Source organism: Idiotropiscis lumnitzeri, chromosome 12 (genome assembly GCF_059441095.1).
Source record: "Idiotropiscis lumnitzeri isolate Australia: NSW breed Sydney's pygmy pipehorse chromosome 12, RoL_Ilum_1.0, whole genome shotgun sequence".
Lineage (NCBI taxonomy): Eukaryota > Metazoa > Chordata > Actinopteri > Syngnathiformes > Syngnathidae > Idiotropiscis > Idiotropiscis lumnitzeri.
In genome coordinates, this window is record NC_142402.1 from 2,354,300 (window position 1) to 2,380,953 (window position 26,654).

Below are 26,654 nucleotides of genomic sequence, written 5' to 3' on the forward strand. Positions count from 1 at the left end.
AGTTCTATAAATCTTTCCTTTAATTTTAGCTTAAACTCTTCTATTGCAGATCACACCTGATACTTTTCTCCACCAGTTCCAGCTATCCTGCACACGCTTCTTCACTTCTTTTCCACACTTTCCATTGCTAAGGACTGTAGACCCTAGGCCGCATGTGGCCCCCGGGCCGTAGTTTGCCCACGCCTGCCCTAGATACTTAAACTCCTCCACCTTCTTGGTCTCTTCTCCCTGTAAGCTCACTCTTTGTCTTGGGTCCCTCTCATTTACACACAGATACTCCGTCTTGCTTCGGCTACTCTTCATTCCCCTCCTTTCCAGGGCAAACCTCATGCCTCCAGCTTCCACTCCACCTGTTCCCTGCTCTCACTACATATCACAATGTCATCTGCAAACATCATGGTCCATGAAGATTGTTGTCTAACCTCGTCTGTCACCCTGTCCATTACCATACCAAACAAGAAGGGACTCAAAGCTGATCCCTGATGTAGTCCCACCTCCACCTTGAACTCCTCCGTCACACCTACAGCACACCTCACCACTGTCATACAAGTCCTGCACCACTTGAACATACTTCTCTGCTACTCCACACTTCCTCATACAGAACCACGGTTCATCTCTGGGCACTCTGTCATAAGCTTTCTCCAGATCTACAAAGACACAATGCAGCTCCCTTTGACCTTCTCTGTACTTCTCTATCAGCAACCTCAAAGCAAATATTGCATCTGTTGGACTATTTTTTTGGTATAAAGCCATACTGCTGCTCACAGATTTTCACCTCTGCCCTCAGTCTAAGATTCCACCACTCTTCCCCACAGCTTCATTGTATGGCTTATCAGCTTTATTCCTCTGTAGTTGCCACAGCTCTGGACATCTCACTTGTTCTTAAAAATGGGCACCAGCACACTTCTCCTTCATTCCTCGGGCATGTATAATACAAAATTGGAGCTGAGAATTAATTTAAAAGGGGGATTAAGTTAGTCATGGCGCCACATGTCCAACTTTTGAGAAATTAAACACTAGCTCACGCGAAGCTCATCGATTTTGATTGCTCAGTGTTATTTCTTTTGTTTCACTATTACGTATATTCTCATTCTTTTCTACCCGTTTTACCAAAGTTAGTTTTCTTATGACATATTACTCCCAATTCCCATGTTGATTTAAGGAATAAATGTTCACCTCATAAAACTACATTTTGTACTGTCTGTGCTTAAGTTATGAACTTCTAAGATTCAAAAACTAATTCAAACTCTCTAAATGTAGCAGCAGCCTTCCAACTAATTACTGATTCTAATGTGTTCATCTGTTTAAGTCGTTTGAATTGAATAAAGAAAAAAAACTGGTGCCCCTTAGTGGTCGCTGAGTGTACTGCACAGTAAATTTCAGCCACTGTTTATTAATTAAAATAAACTAACTATTACTTTATACTGTGGTCTAATACAAAGCACTTTCTTACAGCTGCAGCTGTTTAAGTGTTCTCTAAATAAAGTTTAATGTATTTCCCACGATTCTGCATAATCTGTTTCCCCCCTGGATGAACCAGTTACCCATTAAAATAATCATCCTCAACACACTTGTTCGATTAAAAACAAGATCAGTACCTTTCTCCACCTCCGTACTCTGGTTCACTCCTGCATTGTGACAGTTAAAATCCAAAGAACGTCAACTTGAACGTTGTAAAAAAACTACACGAGGACATAAACATTCATAATCTTAACAAATACGAAAACTATTTAACTCAAGACAAATCTGCCTACTACACAATTCATTAAAACTTGACTGGCAAGCCAAACACACTTTATTTCAAAAGAAAGAGCGACAAGAAAGCCGGCGCTCCACCGCAGCTCGGCCCCTGTTCAAAACAAATCATTCAATCAAAGTGTTTATTTTCTGTGACTTATTATTCATGAGCAATACCACAGCTGCGGAAGTCCATGCTCATTTAAAATCGTGTGTGGAATAGGCGTTGTTAACATCATTCAACATTATATCAGTTTAAAATAGCCAGAAACACATAGTCATTAAAACTCCAGCAGATGACTGTACTGGAAGCATTTATTTCTAAAGAACGCAAGTTTTTTTTTCTGATGTCTACTCTGCGGATTGGTTCATTTCACTTTCTGTTTGCTCAGGTTTGCCACGCCTCAGAAATGCGCTTGATGTTACTGTGACCAGTTTGGTCAGTATTTCCAGGCTACTATTCTACCGGCTTGACAATATTTGATGCCCACCAGACTACTCCCACCTATTTGTACACATCTGTTTTTTGTAATTCCCTTATGACATTGTTCGTAAAAAAAAAACTAAACTAAAGGATCCATCAGCAACTTACATCTTACGCATCCTCATAACGCCCACTATCCGACTCTAAGTGCTCCACTTGCCAACTCCACTACCTCACAACTATTCTGGTTAAAGCTTGCCTCGTGTCCCTGTTCCACATTATTACTAACGTCATCCACTCTTCTTTAATCTTCACTAGTATTGTTCCTATAGTATTCAAAACAGCACCCAACCTCAGGCAGCTGAACAGATTCCATAACATTGGCTTTACACACATACACACACACACCCACCGCCGCACACGCCGTTCCAATGGTTCAGCTCATTCCTGTCCAGCCGCATCCAGTTTGTTCAAATTAAATGATTAAAATTGCATCTGTCCACATATTTCCTATGACTCAAGTAATCGATGGAATTCAGTTTTGAGTCCATGCTGATGTCTCCAATCACTGCCACCTCCACTTTGTAGTAATGCCCTGCAGCATTTTTTAGCTTTTGCTGCTTGAAGAGCCGTCTCGCATCCTGTTTGCGGATCATCAGGGCAGAAGGGGGGAGTATGGGGTGTGACTGTTTCTGGTGGGGGTAGGCAGACGTGGGTAGTGGAGGCATCCTTTTCAAATTAGGTAGTGAGCCAGTCCCTTGTTTTTCACTGCTTGGGTTTCCTGCAATTTGTGGCTTATTTCAGGACATGCTACATTGCTTTGCTATGCAATGTTAATTTCTTTTGTCAGCTGGTTTCACACCACTTTGTTCAATGCCCCGTCTGCGCTTCTAAAGGCGGCCTCTTTGGCTTTTCTAAGTTGTCTGAGTTTGGCAGCGAACCATGGCTCGTTATTACTGAACGAACGGTAGGCCTTTTTTGGTGCACATGTAATGCACATGAAGGTGACAGGGATAAAGGGGTTAGGGGTGTCACTTTGACTCGGTAATTGTGGTATTACAGTAATTGATAAACTTGTTTTGTGAAATTGGTGGTTTATGGTGCATGGTTTTATTTTGAAGTTGTGCTGTGTATAATGTGTGCTGTGCCTGGAGTATTGTCAATGGACTTGAACTGTCAATAGTCTTGAACTGCTTACCCATTAACACAGAGCCAAAGATTAATTGACACAGGTATGTTGCTAATCAATGCACACTTGCTAACTGTGTCGGATGGCTTATCAGGTGGATTTAGCAGTCTGAAGGGGCAGAGGGAGCCAGTTGATGGGTGAGAGTTTCTACTCTACAGTCTGAGAGAGGTGGTCCAGTCTAGATGCTGTTTAACGCTCTCAAACAGAGAATTTAAGGGAAGTGATACCTCTTTAGCACGGGCAGCTCATGATCCTCTCCCCCTTTACTCTATTGGACCGCCGTGTGATGTGAGTTTCTCCTGTTCTCTTGGCTGATGCAGAGTACCGGGTTAAGACAGAGGATCGCATATTCCTGTAGGCTGGCAATTGTCTGTCCTTAAGGAGAATTTTCAAGAAGAGATATAACGCCAGTTGGCCCCACGAAATGCTCCTGTGGTGCACAGATGTCCATCTCCTGTAGGACGAGTTCATGATGGTTGTAATGCCCCAGCCCCCAGACAGAGGTTTGAGTGGGACCCACAGGACCAACCCATTTGTAGTGTTCAGAGGCATTAACCATGTGAGGGAAGGAGAATTTTCAAGAAGAGAATTTTCAAGAAGAGATATAACGCCAGTTGGCCCCACGAAATGCTCCTGTGGTGCACAGATGTCCATCTCCTGTAGGACGAGTTCATGATGGTTGTAATGCCCCAGCCCCCAGACAGAGGTTTGAGTGGGACCCACAGGACCAACCCATTTGTAGTGTTCAGAGGCATTAACCATGTGAGGGAAGGTTGTTAAACTAATAGCCCCAGCCACTGAGAGGTTGGGTAGCAAGAGCAAAGAAACCAAACTAATAAACCATCCATAGTGGGAGTATGGTGCCAGGATGGCCTAGTGGTCTAAGGCGCTGCGTTCAGGACCCAGTCTCCCCAGGAGGCCTGGGTTCGAATCTCGAATTTCCCCATTGTGGGACTAATAAAGGCAATATTATTATTATTATTATTATTATGGTCCAGGGGTTGAATTATTGGTTGGAGGTTGCCCTGCTTTTTTGACACAGGCTCACAAGTGACACTTTTTAGTAAATCTTTCTCCCAGAAATGTCTGAGTGGGGTGCAGAAGCAGAGCCCACAAGATCTTCATAGACTTTCCTTGAAGGCTGCCTACACATCTTGGATATTTTGGTGGAAGGAGTAACCATTCCAGGTAAAGGGGTCATCACATTCAAGGATGAGTGTCTGAATTTTGAAAGCGGTATTTTGAGGATAATTGTTATTTCACACTGCTGGAAAGAACTGTCCCAGGGGGCTCACTGTGGCATGACTGTGTTTGGTGCCACCATGTCCGCCGAGGCCAAAGGAGAGTGGGAATGTGCTTTTGCGCTCTGTAGGACAGTGTATCTGATTGAAGCACCAGATGAGCAGGTTAGAGTGGCTCAGCTGACCCGCCAAGATCCAGTCTATGTACACCCAAAAACAGCGAAATGGTGCTCTGGAACAATCTTCATGGATTCATTTCTGTGCCTTGGGTGAGGGACCAGAAGGGGATGATGGATGGCAAGTGACACGGACTGTCACCCAGGGGGTAAGAGGATGCCTTCCCATACGGGTATGTAAACTAAATCCTTTCCCCTTTTATACCCCAACTGCGCCCTCTTGCAAACGTGACACAGGTTGACCCGAACCGAAATCACTGGGGAAAAGGATCTAGTGTTGAAGGCGTCAGACCCCAATGAGGTAGAGGAGGATGTCCAGGCAAATCACATCAACCTGGAAGACAAGGGGGGGGGGATTGTCCACAGTGAAACAACGAAAGATGTATCGCGATGGAAGATGGTTTTGAAGCAGGAGCGGATGATTTTAGACAGTTAGTTCTTTTCTTCACTCAATTTCTACTGGCTCTGCACCACCTAGCAGGGAGCGCCATAGGCCAATTCTGCCTGGTTCAGGGGGCTCCTCGAAAATATGCTGGACAAGGATGTCATTAATGAAGCTCTCGCCGTTGGGCGGTGCTGATAGTCCTAATGAAGAACAATGGCTCATGGGGCTTCTGCGTGGCTTATACGAAGTTTAATGTCCTCGCTTACAAAGATGCATACCCTTTACCCAGGATTCAAGAATCACTCACCAGTTTAAAATAAACCTCGTGGTACTCGACCCTCATCCTTGCCAGTGGCAATTGGCAGGTAGAGGTGGATCCAAAGGATTGTGAAAAAAAAACAGCATTCACCACCCCTATTTGGTTTCTATGAGTTTCATAGAATGCCTTTTGTTCTCTGCAATGTGCCAGTGACCTTTCAGCGCTTCAGGCGATCTAGTGTCTTCTGATACCTGGATGATGTTATTGTGTATTCTCTGGATTTTGAGACCCTTATCCTACATCCTGATCTGGTCTTTGTGTAGTTAGCTGCTCATGACCGGAAGTTCCAGCCCCATAAATGCCACCTGTTCCAAAGGTAAGTCACTTACTTCGGCCATGTCAACTTCAAGGATGATGTATCAACAGTTAGGGTTGTTGGGTTTGCGGGGTACTACCGGATGTTTTTAACTTTTTTTTTTTTCTGAGATGGCAGCACCCGTTCATGCTCTCCTAGTAGGTACAGCCAGCATGCAAAAATGAAAGCGAGCCATTGACTGGACTCCCAACTGCCAGGTAGCATTCGACACCCTGAAGACTGCTTTGGTGAGTGCTCCTTTTCTAGCCTTTACAGATTTTTCAGAGCCATTGCATCTATACACTAGCCAGGGGGCTTTGGGAGCAGTGCTAGCACAGGTGAAGGAGGGGCGAGAAAGCGTAATTGCTTATGCCAGCAGAGGTTTAAGCCCGAACGAGATGAATGACCAAAACCATAGTTCTTTTAAACTGTAATTGTTAGCTCTTTAGTGGGCTGTCACTGAAAAGTTCACTATTTGTGGGGCAACAAATTACTGGTTTTACAGACAACAGTCCCTTTGTCCATTTGGGTGCGACAAAACTGCGTTGGGCGGCCCAGTTGGCCAATTTTGATTTTGAACTCAAGTATCACCCTGGTATTTCCAAACGTAATGTTGATGCCTTGTCGAGATTGCCACAGGAGACTGGCCACATTCAGCAGGCACAGGTGAATAGAGAAACAGCGACAGTGGAGTTGGAGGCTGCCTCAGAAACTGGAAATGATTGGAATAAGTGGCAGGATAGGTATCTAACCCTCGAAAAAGCGAAGCAGTGGGTAGCAGTAGGGCCCCTCCCAGGAGCAGAGCATTGGAAGGCAAGCCTGCCCATGGTGAGATGCTTTTTGAGAGAATGTCGTCAACTACATATCCAGGAGGTCGTTTTAAAGCGGAAAGCCCAAGAGCAGCACCCTGGTTGGAGTCTCACCCAAACTCTGGTACCCACAAACCGGACCTGTGAGGTGTGTCAGAAGTACCACAGAACATCTGGCCTCATGGGTGTGGCTAAGATGGAAGGCTTACTGAGGAGAACCTTCTCCTGGCCAGGGATGGGTGCCAATCTACAGGAATGGCCATCTAATTGTGTAGGCTGCATTTAGCAGAAAACACGCCAAGAAGTAAGGGAAGTCATGGTGCCTATTTTTATATTACATCCCTTAGAGGCTATTTGTATGTATTATCTGTCTTTGGGTCATCATGGTGATGCATTATTAGTATTTGTTGGTTATCACTGATCTGTTCTAAAAGTGTGAATGGGCAATCCCTACAAAGACTAAAGAGCAGCCACCACGATGTGTGCTCTTCGGCGCCATCTCATCCAGCCATGGGGGTGCACAGAACGCATTCTGTCAGATCAAGACGCAACCTTTGAGTCAGCCCTGGTTGCCCAGTTGTGCAGCCTCTATGGATGTTCCAAAATCAAAGCTACACCCTACAGCAGAGGTATTCAATTAAAAGTCACAGAGGTCCACGACGAAAATTTCTTCCAATTAAAAGGTCCGAACCAAAGTCCGACTTCCCTTAATGTCTGGCCTATGTTCACATTTTTATATAGTTTCAATATTTAGTCATTTTCAACAGAGCGCACTTATATACGAAATATTTAGCAATGTTCCCGTTAAACACCTTTGCCAGTCAAACAAATATAAGGCGTTTATTTCACATTCAAGAAAATGTGGCTCCAGGAACTTAAGGGTGCCACTTCCAGAAAAAATAGTAAAATATCTCCTGCGGAAATATAGCAAGTGCTAGCATTGAGTTAACATCTTTTGCCTTTTTTTTTCTTAAATCAAAGTGTTATCAGCCTAAAAAAAACGGAAAGCCTAATTATCCAAGTAAAACAGGTCAACATGTTCAGTACACAATCAATAAAAATGGCTGTCCTCATGAAAAACTACCATATTTTCGCAGCCATAAGGCGCACTTTAAAGTCCTGAAACACGTCCAAAAAAGCCAGGGCGCCTTCTGAGGCGGAGCGCCCATTATGTGGACCAAGTGCACCGCTGGGCTGACTGCGAACATTAACTGCCTGCACACTGCTTATATAGAGAGAAGGCGGGCGTGGCTAACGACAGCAGACGGACGAGAGATGGGCGTGAATGACAACGCAAAGGCACGCCCCCAGTGCAAAGCAGCCCCCAATGCCCCTATATGGGGAAACATGTCTGCCAGCTCTAGCCGGCATCATGAGGAGCCGCAAGCAGCAGCGACACGGAGACTCTGACAATGACGAGAGGGAACCTGGCGTGTTTGTGAGAGAACTTGCCCAGCTGTTTATTTCTGATACAGAAGACGATTTTGATGGATTTGTGGATGATAACTGATTAATAATAATGTGAGTACATTGTTAAATAGTTCAATAAAATACAACCAAACTCAGTTTTTCTCCTGTTGCCTTTTTAAAAACAGCTAGCCACGCTAGCCATGCTATCTTCTGTTTTAGTGTGCATGCATGTTAACTAAGGTATTGTATGGTAGGCTGGGAGGCGGAATTTTGCTGGGCCTACACTCTTATGCTATTCAGTTGATTTGGGGTGATAGTTTTAGTTTTGATGTAACACCGTGACCGCACATCGTGTGTTGATTAGTGACTTGCTCACACCGGCATTGTGTCGGCATCCCATCTGAGGGGCTGCGCGGCAACGAGACGGCGAGGCAGACTGATAATGACTCTTGTGTTTGGTGGAGAACGTGTCCAGCTGTTTATCTTGGATACAGAAGACAAGGACTTGGTGCATTTTTGGATGAGGACAACTTCAGCACGTTGTTAAAAGCTAAAATAAAGTACCACCGAACTCCTGCTGCCATTTTAAAAACACGCTAGCGCGACTGAGCAGCCAGCGCGACTGCTCGGTTGCTCGGTTCTGTTTGCGCCCAATGATACGGTGCGTTCTATCTATGTATCAAATACAGAAATAGCACCCTCAACTGGTACTGCACCCTTTGATACGGCGCATCTTTTGGCCGTAAAAATACGGTAATTCAAAATTCAAAATGAGCTTTGACACCACCTGTGCCGGAGGAGGGGGGCGAAGGTCGATCCTCAATCCGAGAGGGGGGGGGGGGACGAAGGTCGATCCTCACTGGCGAGGGAAAGGCTGGGTGAACTGTCCGAGGACAACGGGGCTCTGCCGCGAGGGAGAATGGCCGTACTTAGCCCACTGAAGCTAACTAGCCTGGATGCTCGCTAGCTCGATCTCCAACAGAGACGCCACACACAAGGCAGCACAATCCACCGCGCCGAAACCTCCCTTTCCGAGGCGACACTTCATTCAATGGACGACGTGGGTTGACGTCGCCGATCCACTTTGCTGGCGTTCGAATTAGTGATCCTTCTTGGCGATGAGAACAGTATTCTTCCAACTGACTCCTTTCCGCGACTCGCACACTCCCTTCTCTTCTGGTCAAGTGCACAATCTCCTTTCATTCAAGTGCACACTCGCTCACGTCATCAATCGGGATCGCGCGAGATATCCCGCGTCCGACAAAATAAACACATTGTCCATTATATGCGCCACACCAATATCAAAGGCAAACAGTATTAACAATACAGCAGAATGTAAAACAATGCACAATTATTAACCATATGACTGTGTATATCATAAAACCGTAACAAAATAACATTCATTCAGAAAATATCCCCTTATTAATCAGAACTCAAAGGGATGATTCTATAAACATGCAAACCTTCAGCACAGCCGCCCCCTGATTTACGGGAAGGAAATCAGTTTTAAATGAAGGTTTGCTATCAAGTGGGAGCAGGGTCAGAGTGTGGGGGAAGCTTGATTAGGCGGGCCACTGGTCGGTGGTAGGTTCTATGGCCGGTGTCTATCATAGCTGAGCGGACTCTTCCATCCCTTCCCTTGATGACTGTCTTCACTCTGCCCAGGAGCCAAACGCTCTGGGTAGCGCTGGATCCACTATCATGACGGGAGTGCCAATCTCCAAGTTACTGCGTTCTCTTTGCCACTTGCGACGGCATTGCATATTGGGAAGATACTCGGAGGTGTACCTCTTCCAGAACTGGTCAGCTATGGCCTGACTGTACCTCCATGTACAATCACTGATGTCATCTGTTGATCCATAGGTGGCCAGGGGAAGAGCTGTGTTTGGCCGCCCCATGAGGAGGGAGTTTGGTGTGATGGGATCCAGGTCAGCCAGGTCACTACTCGTGTACCCCAACGGTTTAGAGTTCAGGATCGCTTCAACTTCGACCAATGCTGTAGCGAAAACTTCAGCTTTGGGAACCTGTCCTCCAAGTGCGAAGTTGAGAGCCGCTTTCACTGACTTGACCTCCCTTTCCCAGACTCCACCGAAATGGGGGGCGTTCGGAGGGTTGTACCGAAAATCGACTTGGAGGGGGCGAGTTGTTTCTTCAGCTCCTCTGTCATGTCTTTATAATTCCTCTTCAGCTCAACTTCCCCACCATGGAAGTTGGTCCCGTTGTCAGACAGGAGGATGCGGGGACGCCCTCTCCTGCCGGTGAAACGGCGGAAGGACATCAGAAAACTGGCGGATGAGAGGTCCGCCAACACTTCCAGATGGATTGCATTTGAGGTGAGGCATTTGAAGACGATGCCCCATCGTTTGGTTGTCGCTCGTCCGACTTCAGCCCGGACAGAGAAGGGCCCGAAGCAATCCACCCCTGTGTGATGGAAGGGTGCTTTGTTGATCTGGAGACGATCCGCAGGGAGGTCAGACATCATAGGTACAACTGGCCTAGCTCTTAACTTGCGGCAATCTGTGCACCTGCCCTGGTAACGACGTACCGCCTCCCGGCCACGGAGGATCCAATACCGCCTTCTCAATTCAGCAAACAGTCTCTCCGATCCAGGGTGATGTAATCGTGTGTCATGTTGACGGATCACCAGGTCAGTTACGGGGTGCTTCTGTGGCAGCAAGATGGGGTGCTTAGTATCCTCGGTTAGACCCTGGGCCCTGCGTAAGCGACCTCCAACTCGTAGGAGACCTTTCTCATCCATCTCAGGGGCTAACTGTCTCAATCGGCTGTCGTGAGGTAACTCCACCTTCCGTTCCAAACATGCCATTTCTTGGGGGAAGACCTCTCGCTGCACCTTCTGCAGCACAATGACCTCAGCGGCGGCATAGTCATCCGCTGTAAGGGGGGTCTTGTCGTCTTTGTTTGGACTCTGATCGCGGAAGGTCCGCTCTTGGAGCTCCTCGATTGTTCTGCAGTCATCAATGTCTGGCCTGCCAGGAACTGCTGGTTCTCGGAGGCCCGTGAGATGACAAACTATAGATTTCCTAAGTTCCACATCCACTTCTGTGGGCTTTAGGTCGGGATGGCGGACCACTCCGACTCAGGCTTGGTGAGATACTCGGGGTCCTTGTTGGAAGAGATTGGGGAGAGCAAGTTGTGATAGAGTCGTACCCCTGGTGATAACGTCAGCTGGGTTGACATCTGTCGCCACGTACCGCCAGCAGGTAGATCCAACTAGGTCCTGAATTTTGGTGACCCGTGTTCCCACAAAGATCTTGTACTTGCATGAGGTCGACTGGATCCACTGAATGACTGTGGTTGAGTCCGACCACATTGACACCTCGTGTTCCTTGAGGTGTAGCTCCTCCTGCAACAGGCATCCGATCTGTGCTCCACTGACCGCGGCGCATAGTTCCAGACGGAGAATTGATTGTAGCTTCTTTGGCGCGACTCGGCTCCGAGCGAGGACGAATGACACATGGATTGTGCCGTTGGGCTCGACCGCACGTAGGTACGCTACTGCCCCATAGGCTATCTCAGAGGCATCGCAGAAGATGTGCAGGGAGACTTGGCTATCCTTCCAACACACACCGGGGGTAAAGTAGCGCCTGGGGAAGTTGATTTCTCGGAGAGCAGGGAGCTCCTCTTCCCACTCGGACCACCTGGCTCAGAGTGACTCCGGGAGGGGGTCATCCCAGCCCCTCTTCTCAGTCCACAGCTCCCTCACTAGCATCTTTGCTCGGGTGGTGAATGGATTGATGTAGCCGAGGTGGTCGTATTGGCTGGCCATGGTTCGGTAGATTGCACGCATTGTGACATAACGGTGGGGCTCAATCTCCTTACAACGATAGCACAATCTATCTGATTTGAAGTTCCACAGAAGGCCCAATGTCATCTCATGTACATCGTCACTTGACTGAGTGACTCAAGTCTCGCTGCTGTTAGACTTTGCTTCGGCGGGGAGGTCTCTCAAGACTTCAGGGTCATTGCTTGCCCACTGGCAAACATCGAAGCCAGCGGTGGCCAGGTGGGCACGCAGATCGGAAATCAGGCGACGTGCCTCTTCTGGGGTCTCAGTGCAGTTATCCACGTAAAAACTGTTCAGGACTACATCAGCTACTCCTTCAGGTACGGCTCCCTCCTTCACATGGGCCTGCAGAGCATATGTGGCGCAGCACGGGCTGCAGGTGGTCCCGAATGGAAGCACTTCCCACTGGTAGGTCGAGGGAGTCTCGCTGGGGTTCTCTCGCCACACAAACCTCATGAGTGGCTTATCCTCATCCAGCAACAGGACCTGGTGGAACATGCGTCTAATGTCACCGCTGATCGCCGTCTGCTTCCGGCGAAAGCGCATCATGACTCCGAGCAGGGAAGGAGTCAGCGTCGGACCAGGGAGAAGGTGCTTGTTTAGGTTTTGTTCGCGAACCTGGAAGCTACAGTTGAATACAACTCGATTCTTGCCATTGTGTTTCACGTTATGATGTGGGAGGTACCAAGACTCAGCAGTAGCTTCCTCCTCCGCAGGTTCCAATTTCTTGACCAATCCGGACTCAATTAGCTTCCTCATTTCTTCGGCGTAAGCAGCTGCTGATTCTGGTCCTTACTCAGCCTCTTCTCTGTGCTTCGCAAGCAGGGCATGGCCACTTCACGTGAGACGCGGAAGGTTGGCATAGGTTCCTTCCGCAGTAGCGGTGTGGCATAGCGAAGGGCGCCACGCATCTCTACACGACAGGTCTTCTCATTCAGAAGTGCTATGGCCATCTCATCTTCTTTGGAGAGCATGTGCAGCTTCACATTCTTAAACGGAGTAATATCCAGTTGCCATAACTTACGAACGTTCTCCAGAAGGACACCGTCGTTGTGTTCAACTCCGAGGAAGTGAGTCCGGGTGTGGCTGGTCTCGTGGCTCTTGAGGTGGATGGGGCCTTGAAGAGTCCAGCCAAGTGGGGTGTCCAGGGCAAAGGGACAGCCATTCGGGCCTGGGAGAATGCGCCTTGGGAGGGTCAGTTTCGCGTAATCAGACCCAAGTAGGATAGTTGGTGCTACTTCCTCTTCGTGATCAAGACACAACTCCGACAGATGGGGATACCTCGCTTTGAGTGCCTTCATAAGATATCCGTATTTCGAAAGACTCAATCCGGCGGCCGTGAACACATTGCGCAAGGGGTGCGCCTCTCCTAGTCGTCCCCTCGCCATGATTTCCAGGGAAACTTTCTCACCCGCGACTTGGGTTGGCTTAGGACTTACGGTAAGGATCTTCATCTGATAAGGAAGACCCTTAAGTCCCAGAGCGATGGCTGCTTCCTTAAGGAGAAGGGTGTGCTCTGCACCATCGTCGATGATTGCATAGGTTGACATCTCTCTACTGTCATGGCGTAGGACAACAGGCACCATCTTGAGTAACACTCTGGGTTGTGGCCACGCGCTGGGCCTACGTAGTAGGTGCGACCCTCCTCAGTCTCAATGGATGGGTCTTGGGGGGACTCCTCAGTCTCTGGCTTAGCTTCTCTTGTGTTGATGTCGTGAAGGACTGTGAGGTGTGTCCTGCCACACTCCTTTATGCGGCAAGGCTTCTTCAGTGTGCACTGCTTGGCCATGTGTTCACGTGTGCATCTCCAACACCGCTTGTTGTCTTTGATCCACTGTTTCCTATCATCAGTGTTCTTCTTCTTGAACTCAGGACAGCGGTCAAGCCAGTGCGACTCCGAACAACACGGGCAAGGCGGTGGAGGTCTCTTATCGCCCTGCAGGTAGCCACCCGGTTTCCTTTGGGGCACGTCCTTCTCTTTGGTCTCAGCCTCTGGGATGGTCGTCAACACTCGGGCGGATCCTTCCCTCTTCTTGAAGGCTCGAGCAGACCGTTCGTTCCTGCTGTTCCTCTGCTCATCTTTCTTAGGGAGACGGATGTGCTTCACCTCGCCTCGGAGAAAGTCAGACAGCTCCTCTAGGCTGGCTGCTGGCTGATCAGGATATAGCTGGTCATGGCGCCGTCTGAATCGCTCCTCTCTGTGTCGGGGGAGCTTCCTTATGAAGCGCTCAACAGTGGAGCCTGTGTTCAGTTCCCTGGCTCCAGTCGATCCTTGTAGCTTCAGCATTGTAACAAGGGAACGGATGCGGAGGGCATTGTCATCCAGGGCTGCATCACTTCTGATGTCAGCTAACTCTCCAAGTACCTCAACCTCATCAAGGATGTGGTCCCATGGACATCCCCAGCGACGGTCCAGTTCACGAATGCTGTCGGTGTAGGGGGTGAGGGACTTGGCGTGGGAGAAACACAATCTCTTAGCTATTGGTAGTTTGCAGTGTAGATGGAGCGTTAGCCACTTCTGCTGCTCACTGTGATATGCCTGTGGTTCTCCTTACAGGTACTCTAGGCTCAGACGCATCTCGCTGTAGTTCTCCCTGTCGTCTAAGGTGAAGAAAGGGACGATTGAGCCGGGCGGATGAAGAGGGAGCGGGTCGTATTGCCGGGCACTGTGACGGGTTGCTTGCGAGGGTGTGGAGGGAGAAAGCGGAGGAGTGTATTGCACTGGACAATCCAGCAAGGAGCCTAGGCGTTGGTTGAGCTCCTGTTGCTCCTTCTCAGGGGCGCGCTGGGGGGTTTGGCATGTGGTACATAACCCTTCCCTATTCTTCTCACTGTCATGCGGGGAGCCTGGCCTAGGGCGCGTTCTTAATATCTGTTCGGGGGGCTTGGGCTCTGATCGGCGGACAAACGCGAGCTTGGCGAGTTCCAGGTTCTGGGCAGTCGCCCTTTGTAGTGCCTCCGCCGTGATCTGTGCTTGTCTCTCTAAGCGCTCCTTGTCGGCGCGGGCTTCTTGTCGCAGGTGCTCCTTGTCGGTGCGAGCTTCTTGTCGCAGACGCTCCTCTCTGGCGAGACCATCCTGGCGCAGATGCTCCTGGGTGTCAATCATCTGCTGGATTAGCTTCTCTGAGCGTGCACTTGCAATGCTTGATCGTTCTGATCTGTGACTACGATAACTACCTGTTCGGATGCTACGGACGCTGCCCTGTCGGCTGTGGGATGAATGAGATTTCCTAGGTTTGCCTTGGGAATTGGAGTCAGTGAAGAACTCCTGGTTGTAAGCTTAGGGGGTTGGGCCCATCTGGTGGAACCACAATATCAGGAGGAATCATCTCCTCGTCGGTCGGCGAGCAGGCATCTCCTGGTGCATCCTCTTCTTCGCTTGGCAATGGGGGAGGGGAGGTGGACTAGGTTGTGTAAACGGCTCAAGCCCTGGTGCTACAGTTGTACCCTTAGTCTGTGTGTGTTGCTCTGTACGCTGCTGGGGCTATCATTCTCGTCTGGCGTGCCCAGGTGATAGTCCGCTAGCTTGGTTGGTAATCTGCGCTCTCGGGAAGAGCGTGTTGGTACTTCAGGGGAAGGGGTTGGGGGGCTAAGAGTGTGACTCTCTAACTCTTTGGACATCCTACCTAGTTCACATCCGGCTCGAAGGACCAAAATGTGCCGGAGCCTATAGAGGACTGAGGGGATGACCTATTTACCAAATTAACAATCAAATAATTTTACTCTTCGCTTATCACTATAATAATTGAAGGAAATTAATATGCAATAATGACAATCACTTAGGCACAATAACACCATGAATATTCAATTAGCAAGAATACAAATTTAATATTCTTAGAAATAATTATTCTGCCAAATTACAATATCTAATTCTCCCTTATATCGATGCAATCGAACTCAATGTCCTTGTATAACATTAAATGGTACCAATTTGATGCCCGGGTTGGTGGAGCTCGTGAATGGAGGCTGACATCGGGGAAATCCTCCTTCGTGATGTATCCCGAGCTATGCGCGGCGAAGCAGGTGGATCCAAGTGCACAATTGTCGAGGGGTTGGGGGGGGCCTAGGAAGCGCCGGTGGGAACGGAGAATTATCTTCATCCGAGAGGGGGGGGGGGGCGAAGGTCGATCCTCAATCCGAGAGGGGGGGGGGGGGGGGGGCGAAGGTCGATCCTCACTGGCGAGGGAAAGGCTGGGTGAACTGTCCGAGGACAACGGGGCTCTGCCGCGAGGGAGAATGGCCGTACTTAGCCCACTGAAGCTAACTAGCCTGGATGCTCGCTAGCTCGATCTCCGACAGAGACGCCACACACAAGGCAGCACAATCCACCGCGCCGAAACCTCCCTTTCCGAGGCAACACTTCATTCAATGGACGACGTGGGTTGACGTCGCCGATCCACTTTGCTGGCGTTCGAATTAGTGATCCTTCTTGGCGATGAGAACAGTATTCTTCCAACTGACTCCTTTCCGCGACTCGCACACTCCCTTCTCTTCTGGTCAAGTGCACAATCTCCTTTCATTCAAGTGCATACTCGCTCACGTCATCAATCGGGATCGCGCGAGATATCCCGCGTCCGACAAAATAAACACATTGTCCATTATATGCGCCACACCAATATCAAAGGCAAACAGTATTAACAATACAGCAGAATGTCAAACAATGCACAATTATTAACCATATGACTGTGTATATCATAAAACCGTAATAAAATATCATTCATTCAGAAAATATCCCCTTATTAATCAGAACTCAAAGGGATGATTCTATAAACATGCAAACCTTCAGCACACCACCTTTTCTTTTGAATATTTTTTTAAACTTCTCTTAATGAGAAAAATAAGTTTGTGACTGCCCTGCCAGTAACTTAAATCTGGGTTGGAAAGGAGTCAGGGCCATTGGGATTTGGTAGATTATTTCACACATCTGGGCTTTGTGTTTTCCTTTAAATAATGTTTGTGCAACAGCATTTAAGCACTCCTTCGCAACTTCCCCATCACTGAATGTTTTTTTTATGTTTCCCCAAAATCCATGATACTTTTAGTGAACATTCATTTGCATGCCGCTGGGCTGTAAACGAAAATGTAAACATCTGTTATACTGCAGTCGAAAATCGATGTTTTTGCGTGCGCTCACCTCGAACTTCCGCGGATAACTTTGCAAAAAAGGGAGGTGCTTTGTTTCGTAGTGGCGCTTCGAAATGTTGCGACGGTTTCGGAGCATATAATGCACACTGGTTTAGAATCGGCTGCAGCCAGAACGAAACTAAATTTCTCCGTCCATTCATTGAACAACACGCATCGACCTTGCTAACCTTTTAGCAAGGCATACTGTCAGCAGCACTCTCTTTCGGTCTGTTGCACAATTGGCAGTGGCTCGTAAACAAAAGATTTGATTGGCTCAAATCAGTGACAATTGCAGCGCCAACGTTTGCGAATGCGCCCTGAAAAAAAAAACATCATCGATTGGTCATGGGTCCGGTCCGAACCATCCCGCGGTCGGCCATTTGGTGATGCCTGCCCTACAGGCTCCAAGGAAATGGGGCCTGTGAAAGACTTAATCAGACTCTTTTGTCTCTCTTAAGAGGACTTAGTCAAGAGCATTAAATACACTGGCCAGATCATGTGCCCACCCTGCTCCAGATGTAAAATAACAACCCTCATGAAACAAGATGGCTGACCCCTTAGTCATGTTTGGCTGACATGCTCGCAAAAATTACAAGAACAAAGACAATAATAAAGCGCGATGAGGCATACACTCGTGTTGACGCCATATTAAGAAAAATGTAAATACATTTCAAAGTAAAATAAATAAATAAATAAAAATAATGGACAGCAATGAATATTTATTCATGATAATTATATGTGCGGTGTTTTGTATTGTATTGTATGTGAACGACAGTGCTGTGCATGGGACAGATTCATCCAGTCTGCAGCTGATCTTTGATTACGGGATAGGATATATTGGGCATGCGGTGTTGCTTGAGATGTGATGTGTAAGCAGAGACAAATAAAGCCGACAAGTTTGCAGTTGTTCCTCGTCTACTTTGTTCCGTTGAAGAACACAACAATATGAACTGTGTCTAAAAATTAAGAGCTCTAATAATTGTATTTCATAACATTGATGAAATGATGTCAAAATGTATTGACTTTAGTTATTATGCTTGATTCAAGTGCATAAACACAACCCACTAAAACACAAACCAATACAGAATTGCGGTAATGTTATGCAAAGCGTAAAAACAAACAAACAAAAAAGGCAGGGAGCCGTCGTTTTCAGAGACCAAAATCAACTCTTAATTTCTTGTGCCATAGCTACCTGGCTGATGGAAATTTGGTGAGAGGTCTCTGGCCACAGCTCTTGCAATATCTGAGTCTTGGCTAGCTGACTGTGCAGCCTGATCTGCTGCCTCTGCTTTGGCCCGAGTGTGAGATGTCCTGCAGAAATCCATAGTTAGTAATGGCAAGAAAAAGGACATGAGGACGGCACAGTCATTTATGATTCAATTTTGAAAATTGCTGTCGTTGGGCCAAATCTTCATACTTACAAAATGATCACTTTTCAGGAGATTCCCCAAACTGCAAAATGTTCAACATTAAGATTGCATTGTCAAAGAGAGCAAGCTACTTTCTACATCCCCACATAAGGACTGACGAATAGTATGTTTTTACGAAACAAATTTTTAAATTTTATTTTTAAATTTATATTTTGTGCACTTTGAGATGTATTCCCCAAATATAAAGTGTGTTATAAATTAAATCTATTATTATTATTATTATTACTGATGCTGTGTGTACCATGAAGGTTATTCAAAAAGGAATGATTCACATAATAAAGTCAATCATTGATTCTTTTGCTTTTTTCTTGAATATACAAAATTGCTTATAAGAACCTGGGCGTCATTTTTTACTCTGAGCTCAGTTTTATTCCTCATATTAAAAATGTAACGAAGATTGTTTTTTATCACCTTAAGAATATAGCCAGAGTCCGCCCGTTTCTCTCTCAGGCTAACACGGAGGTGCTAATGCATGCTTTTATTTCCTGCCGCCGAGATTATTGTAATGCCCTGCTCTCTGGTCTTCCCAAAAAGAGTATTTCCAGTCTACAACTACTTCAAAATTCAGCCGCACGGGTGCTGACGAGGACCAGAGGGCGGGCACATATTACACCAGTTTTAAAATCGCTGCATTGGCTCCCCGTGTGTTTCAGGATTGATTTTAAGGTGCTTCCATTCATTTTTAGTCTTAACGGTCTTGGGCCATCTTATTTATCTGACTTTCTTTTCTCGTGTCAACCCTCGCGGACCCTGAGGTCCTCTGGCACCGGCTTGTTAATTATTCCTAGAGTGAGGACTGGAACACATGGTGAGGCTGCAGTCAGCCATTTTGGTCCTCGTCTATGGAATAGCCTGCCGGATCCGGGACATCAGGTCCGCAGAGACTGTTGACATTTTTAAAAGGAAGATCAAGACTCACCTTTTTAGTTTGGCTTTTAAATGATTTATCTTAGTCTTTTAATTCAGGACTGTCATTTTATCTACTATCATTGTCTTTAATTTTTAGCTTCTTTGTCTTTTAGTATCATCATTTTTCTTATATATTTTAGCTCCGTCATTTTATATATATATATATACATATACATATATATACTTATATACATATATACACTTATATACATATATATATAAATATATATACATATATATATATATCTACACACACATATATATATATATATACACATATATATATATATATATATACACATATATATATATATGCACATATATATACACATATATATATATATATATATACACATATATATACATTAGAAATCCCTTTATTGTCATTGTACTCAAGTGTGCAACGAGATTAGAGGGCTCCCCTCTCCAGTGCAATACAACAATAATACAGACAAATATATAAATTAGATAAATAAATAAGAGAGTGCAATGGAATTTAGTACTGAATAGTGCATATAAAAACACATCACAATGCTGTTCTGCAAGGTAAGGGTGTTCTCGTGTGTGCGTGAGAGTTCAGAATGGAGATGGCTCTCGGAAAGAAACTGTTTCTCAGTCTATTGGTCCTCGATTTGATGCATCTGTAGCGCCTGCCAGAGGGCATCAGGTCGAACAGGTGTGAGTTTGGGTGGGTATTGTCTTTGACGATGTTGAGAGCCCTTCTGAGGCACCGGGCGGTGTAGATGTCCGATAGTGAGGGGAGAGGGCAGCCAATAATCCTTTGCGCTGTTTTGACTGTCCTCTGGAGCCTCACTCTGTCCGCCTCACACATATATACATATATATATATATACATACACATATATATATATATATACACATATATACACATATATACATATATATATATATATATATATATACATATATATACATACATATATATATATATATATAGATACATATATATACACGGTTCTGGGAACACACAGGAGACCTGAGGGGTCTAGATGCTACGTGGGGAATTAGTGCATCTTTCAGAGAATTTAGATATTTATAGACCAGCAGACACACTGAAAGACAGGGTAGGGATTTGAAGATGGGTGTGATGTGGTCCAGTTTCCTTGGGTTTGTAAGGACTCTGGCTGCAGCATTTTGGATCAGCTTCAGCCGCCTGATTGACTTTTTTTTAGGAACTGTCAATACACCTTCACAGCAATCCAAAGCATGAATACTTTTCTGTGTCTGGTTAAGACATAAAATTTTTAATTTGAGCTATGTCTTTGGCTTTTAAGTGTTTGTTAAAATTCAGTTCTGAGTCAACATTGTCCCCAAAATTTCTGTCTTAATTTGTATCTATATATGTATATATACACACATATATATATATATATACATATATATATATATATATATATATATATACATATATATATATATATATATATATACATATATATACAGGGGGATACAGGGAGGATTTGTTCAACTTCAAGTGAATTAATGGCTCTAAACAATTACTACAGTACTAAAATAGCTATTGAGTAATTTGATTATGGTTTAAGTTGTCGATTAATCAATTTTGACACTAGGCGCACGATCCTCAACCATTTTTCGCTATGGACCGGTTCATGCATACAAGTCCATGATTCTAATGGACCGGCAATACTTCGCCAACAGGGGAGGATGGGGCTATATGCGTGTGTGCGTGTGTGTGGTGGTGGTGGTGTGTGAGGAGAGTTTATAAGTGGGGTTCGAAACGTTTTTTTCTGTTTTTTTTTCTCAGTTTTATAGCATATATAGTACAAAGTAAAACTGGATTTTTTTTTTTCACGTTTTGTTAACATGAATTCATTTCGGCAGCACGGTGGACGACTGGTTAGCACGTTGGCCTCACAGTGGGGAGGTTGTGTGTTCAATTCTGGCTCCGGCCTTCCTGTGTGTTGTTTGCATGTTCTCCCCGTGCCTGCGTAGGTTTTCTCTGGGTATTCCGGTTTCTTCCCACGTTCTAAAAACATACGTGGCAGGTTGATTGGGCACTCTAAATTGCGCCTAGGTGTGAGTGTGAGCGCGAATGGTTGTCTTTGTGTGCCCCGCGATTGGCTGGAAACCAGTTCAGGGTGTACCCCACCTACTGCCTGATGACACCTGGGATAGGCTCCAGCACCCCCCATGAACCTTGTGAGGAGAAGCAGTTAAGCTAATGGATAGATGGATGAATTCATTTCCCAGGCTGTGAGGCAGTTAAGCTAATGGGTGGATGGATGAATTCTTTTCCCAGGCTGTGAGAGGCTTAGCAGATTCCCAGTTTAAAGATAAAATCAGTCGTCTGACGAGTGAAGAAGAAAATGCATAGGCATCTGAATGCGAACCAGGTATCGCCACTTCAGCAGGATGACATATTCGCAACGGATAATTTCAGTCAAAAAATATTTGCTGGTATGATTGGGTATAAAAAGTTTATGGGAATGATAACCGCTGCAGTATGTTGGAACATAGTATTGTCCAGGTGAGCAATAATCAAACATTTAATCTCTGCAATCTTTAATTTGCTTGGATTTGGTGTCTGGTTTCTTGAGCAAATGCCAATGAAAAAACATGAGCAGACGCAGTGAAATGCCTCGTCAACATGACACCAATTTGCTGCGGTCGATTCCATACACAAAGTTCAAAACAGTACGGGCAACATCAACTGAAATGTCCACAAACAAACTGTAATCCCGAAAATAGACTCTTTATACTGAGTCACTTACATGTAATGTAATCTAATGCAAGCACACCTTGTAATTTGGATCCATTTTGGATGGAAAGAACTGTTATGTTGACTTTTTTGACTGAAAAAGGTGACATGCCAAACTAAAATTAAATTACATTAACTGGCTAATCACCAGAGGGTGCGATGACAGTCATGACAACATGGAAAAAAATGAACCTGGCTTTTTTAACAGCTACATTTTTCAAATGGATTTCAATAACATTTACAAGACCATGACAGCAGGATGTTGCTTAATTTTATTTGGAAGTGGTACCTTTCATTCATGTTATATTCAGTGACAGTTGTTACATTTACATCACAAAGGGAATAATGATACATTTTTGAACATTTGATTTGCTTTTATTCAAATTTATTGAGGATCGAGTTTAAACGGCCACTTCAGCGTTTTGAGTATTATCAAAGTCTTCAGATTTTTCTTTGAATTCAAAGGAGAAAAACACAAAATTGGAAATTGGATTTTGCGCTGCAATAGGCTGGGAACCAGTCCAGAATGTACCCGGCCAACTGCCGAAGATGGATGAGCTAGGCTCGAGAATGCCCGCGACCTTCATAAGGATAAGCAGATCAGATAATGGATGGATGGATGGGTTTCGTGGGTGAGGATGGCCCTCTTACATAGTCCTCATGTAATTGTCTAATGCGTTTAAAAAAATGCAGTTTTTGGAGTTATTGTGCAAATCTACTGGTTTTGCAAAACTATTCTAAATGATGTACAAAGGCAAAGAGTGTCAGTGCTTCAATTCTTTACATTCTTTTCAAACCTAGTGTGCCAGGGGAGACACATTGTGATCATGAGTACATATCGTTATGTGAGGAAACGGGCATTAGGGCTGCACGATATTGGAAAAAAATTACATTGCGATTTTTGGGGAGGCTGCGATGTACATTGCGATATTATAACTAGAAATTTTTTTCACCAGATGACTCAAATAGCTCTGTTTGGGAAGACTTTGGTTTATTATACAGCTCTGGGATCTCCACTTGATAGAAATATGTGTGCCACGGCATTTTATACCTTTTGTTGAGCGTGCGGATCTTTTTTTTTTTTTAAACCTCTTTCGTGACGGCGTTGAGTTTCACATTCACTTGAAAAGTTATTGCATTCATGATTTGTTGATGCTGTTTGGACTCCTTATCATTGGGGGGGTTGACTAAACATGGGGGTGAGTAAGGCGGGCTAGAGTCTACAATGAAGAGCATAGTGTAGCGTGCTGCTTTATAATAATAATAATAATAATATTCCCTTTATTAGTCCCACAATGGGGAAATTCGAGATTCGAACCCAGGCCTCCTGGGGAGACTGGGTCCTGAACGCGGCGCCTTAGACCACTCGGCCATCCTATGAAACAAACCAAAAGTTTCCGTGTTATAAAAAAAAAAATTAAAAAAAGATACAAACATCACACGTCCTACGATCGCAATCGCGATGTTAAAACCGCATATCGTGCAGGCCTAACGGGCATTGCAAAAAAAAATAAATAAATAAATAAATTCTTTTTAGGGATGAGTTGCAGTGTATTATCAGTCATTCAGTGACTAAATAAGAGGAACTGTGAATATTTACTTTACAAAGTGTAAATGTTCTGGCTATACCCCTCAAATGTTAAGATACCAACTGTGATCTGTGTACAACTAGTTAGTCCGGAGACTTTAAATGTGAAGTAAACTTCACAGAAATGAGATGGTAATCAGGGGGGAGTGATTAATTTTGTGTCTATGACAGGGGTATTACCTGGAGATGGCAATCTCCACTTTGGTTCTGGCAATGGCAGCGGCTCTGACTGCTCCTTCAATGGCCCGATCCACCTTCTGTTTGGTCTTGGTATTCTTCAGTGGGATTAACTGCTTTCTGATACTTCGGGCCAATAGATTATTTTTATACTTCCCTTCTTCTTTGGTGCCATCGGGAAAGATAGTAGAGCCATACCCATGGCGCTTATTATTTAACCATTCTCCTTCATACTTCATGCCATTGGAACGCTCTGAGACACCAAAGCCATTGCGTTTGTCATTTTTCCACTCGCCCATGTAGGACTCAGTAGTGGTGGCATCTACATTGTCCTCTAGAGTCAAGTAGTCATCACCTGGGTCTCCGTCCCCAAAGCTGATGGTGGAATTGGCATCACTTGAACTGATACGACTCATGGTGGTTTCACTACGTGCTGAGCTGCGCTTACTGGAGATGGAAGAGCGTGAATCTGATTTGCGCAACCGCTGGAGGCTGCCAAAAAGAGAGCCACGGCGGAAGAGACCCTTTTTTTTCTCAGTACCGTCTCCATCTGACTGAAAGTTGAGCACAAAGCCACCACGTGTGCCGGCAGGGCTATCAGACATACTCTCTCGTAAAACTGTGCCGTTACTCTGCTCACTACGCAGGGAAGCCAGTGAGGTTCGAAGCGGTGAGCGGATGACTGATGCCATACCATATGGGACACTCTGACGAACACCATACCCATGACGCATCCCGCCAGTCCACTGACCCTGGTATGTACCTACAGGAACCACAGAGACAGAAAAGCAGAAAAAAATCTCAAGGAGAAAAAATGACAACATATGAAATCCATTAAAAAATTCCAGTGAGCATCTGGATGTAGAAAAATATTTGTATGTAAAATATATGTTAAAAAAAATAAATATATAGTTTTATATATATATATATATATATATATATATATATATATATATATATGAAAGTTTTCTAATTGCTATTGGGGTATGAATTAACACTTAATTCTAAAATCTTTTGATGATTATGTTTCTTACCACTGCAATATCAATATATCAAAAGGTCTGACTAATTCAGTGACAGCACTGTTATTATTAACTTAACAGAACGGTGTGTAATAAATAAATAAATAACCCATCTGTTCCAGGTGAAGATGTGGTCAACATTCTCTAGTTTTAAATTAATAAATCTCTCACTTGCCCACTCCCCCTCTCTCCACACACTTATGCACATGCACGCATAGACTTAATGCTCCCGGAAGCCTAGCCTCCCACCAGCCACAATATTTCACATTAATTTGTCAAATTTTAACAATATATACAAACTGTACTTAGCAGACACAATTTAAGACACAAAAAGCATTGTAAATACCAGAGATGGGAATTTTGTCCCAGGAATGGAAAAGTCCTTCCGTCTGTGGAAGGACGACGAGAAGGTTTAAAAAAAAGAATGGACTAAGCAAGGACGGAAGTGGGTTATTGTCCATCCCTTTAATTTTCCTCATGTTTCTCATGTATAGAATTAAAATATTTTCACTCGTATCAGAATATATCTTGTAATGCTGAGAAAGAGAGAGAGAGGGAGAACAAGAGAGTGTTCAATTGAGAAAGAGAAAGAGAGAGGGAAGGAAGGATACACGCTTCTGTGTAAAGAAACAATTGATACCCAAAATAAGCATCTTAAGTTGCATTTAATTTGATCAAAGGGATGAAGTGCAATAAATAGAGTAATTTCTACAGTGCAGCCCTGGTCCGAACTCATCTGTGAATTTGCCTCGTGAACAACAAGAGTCTGAGAAAGTTCCGGTACGCTCTGCACTTTAGCTGAATTTGGCATTGATTGGGGGTAAAAAGCGTTTCCTGGTGTTTATAATATAGGTAATACCCTATTTAATAATGTGGAGAACCGCATATGTTCCTCCAAAGCAGCTAATGCATGTACAAATCCATTTTTATGGCAAATTTTTAGCTATTCTGGCTTTTAATCAGGTGTGTTTTGTAGTCTAGAAATTATGATAAACGCATATGAATCTGAAATTTGCCAGCTAATGATCTTTAAATTATGTTTATAAACTAGAGAATGCAATTTCTGTAGAAATCGCGTGTGAAGGCTAGGGAGTTGCAGCCATCTGGGTGGAAGGATGTGGAATGATATTGAATGATTTTGAATCATAGAGAATGAAATTGAAGGAGTTTGAATCGTAGATAATAGAATTGATTGACAATGTGCAATGATAGTGAATGATGGAAAGTGGAAGGATGTTGAATGATAGTGAATGATACTAAATGGAAATGAATATGAATAAATTGATTGAGATAATATTATAATGTAAAATGGTGAATAATGCGAAAGCATGGACATATTGTGTCACACACAAAAAAAAAAAAAATGAAATTCTGCAGTTGGGACTTGAACCAACAACCTAACCTGCTGGGTGGGAAACGAGTGCTTAACCTCTGAGCCACACAAGTATGTACAAGTGCAAGTATGGAATCAGCCTTGACAGAGTAATAGAACTGGGAAAGCCTTGAATAAATGGGGAAAGATATCTTGGAAACATGAATACAGTAAATGAAGTGAAGAATGTGAGAGAGGAAAAAGTAATGTGAAATGACTGAAATAAATGTTTTGAATTTCTAACTGAAACCATGTATACGTGAATTGTAAAGATTCATTTGGAATGGACGAATGGATGATTTTCTGACACTCAGAGTGAATGAGGTGAATCAGTTCAAATTTTGTCTACTTCCGGTTGAAAAACCTCACTTCCGGTTCAAATCTGAGTGAATTACGTCACTTACTGTCGAATGACGTCATTTCCAGGCTACTTCCGGGTTTGGTGAGGTCACTTCCGGTCTACTTCCGGTTTGGTTCTGGTTTGGTGTTGTCACATGTGGTT

The 26,654-nt window shown here is 44.8% G+C and overlaps 1 protein-coding gene across 2 annotated transcripts in view; it reads right to left on the bottom strand.

Moving 5' to 3' along the window:
• Window positions 1–26,654, bottom strand: part of jph1b (junctophilin 1b) — a 57,839-nt gene that overhangs the window by 15,275 nt on the left and 15,910 nt on the right. For both annotated transcript variants that reach the window (XM_088310529.1, XM_088310530.1), the window contains exons 2-3: window positions 23,762–24,521; window positions 18,107–18,225 (exon numbers count right to left, since the gene is read on the bottom strand). In XM_088310529.1, the coding sequence (XP_088166655.1) occupies window positions 18,107–18,225; window positions 23,762–24,521 (879 nt within the window). The remainder of the gene's footprint in view (window positions 1–18,106; window positions 18,226–23,761; window positions 24,522–26,654) is intronic.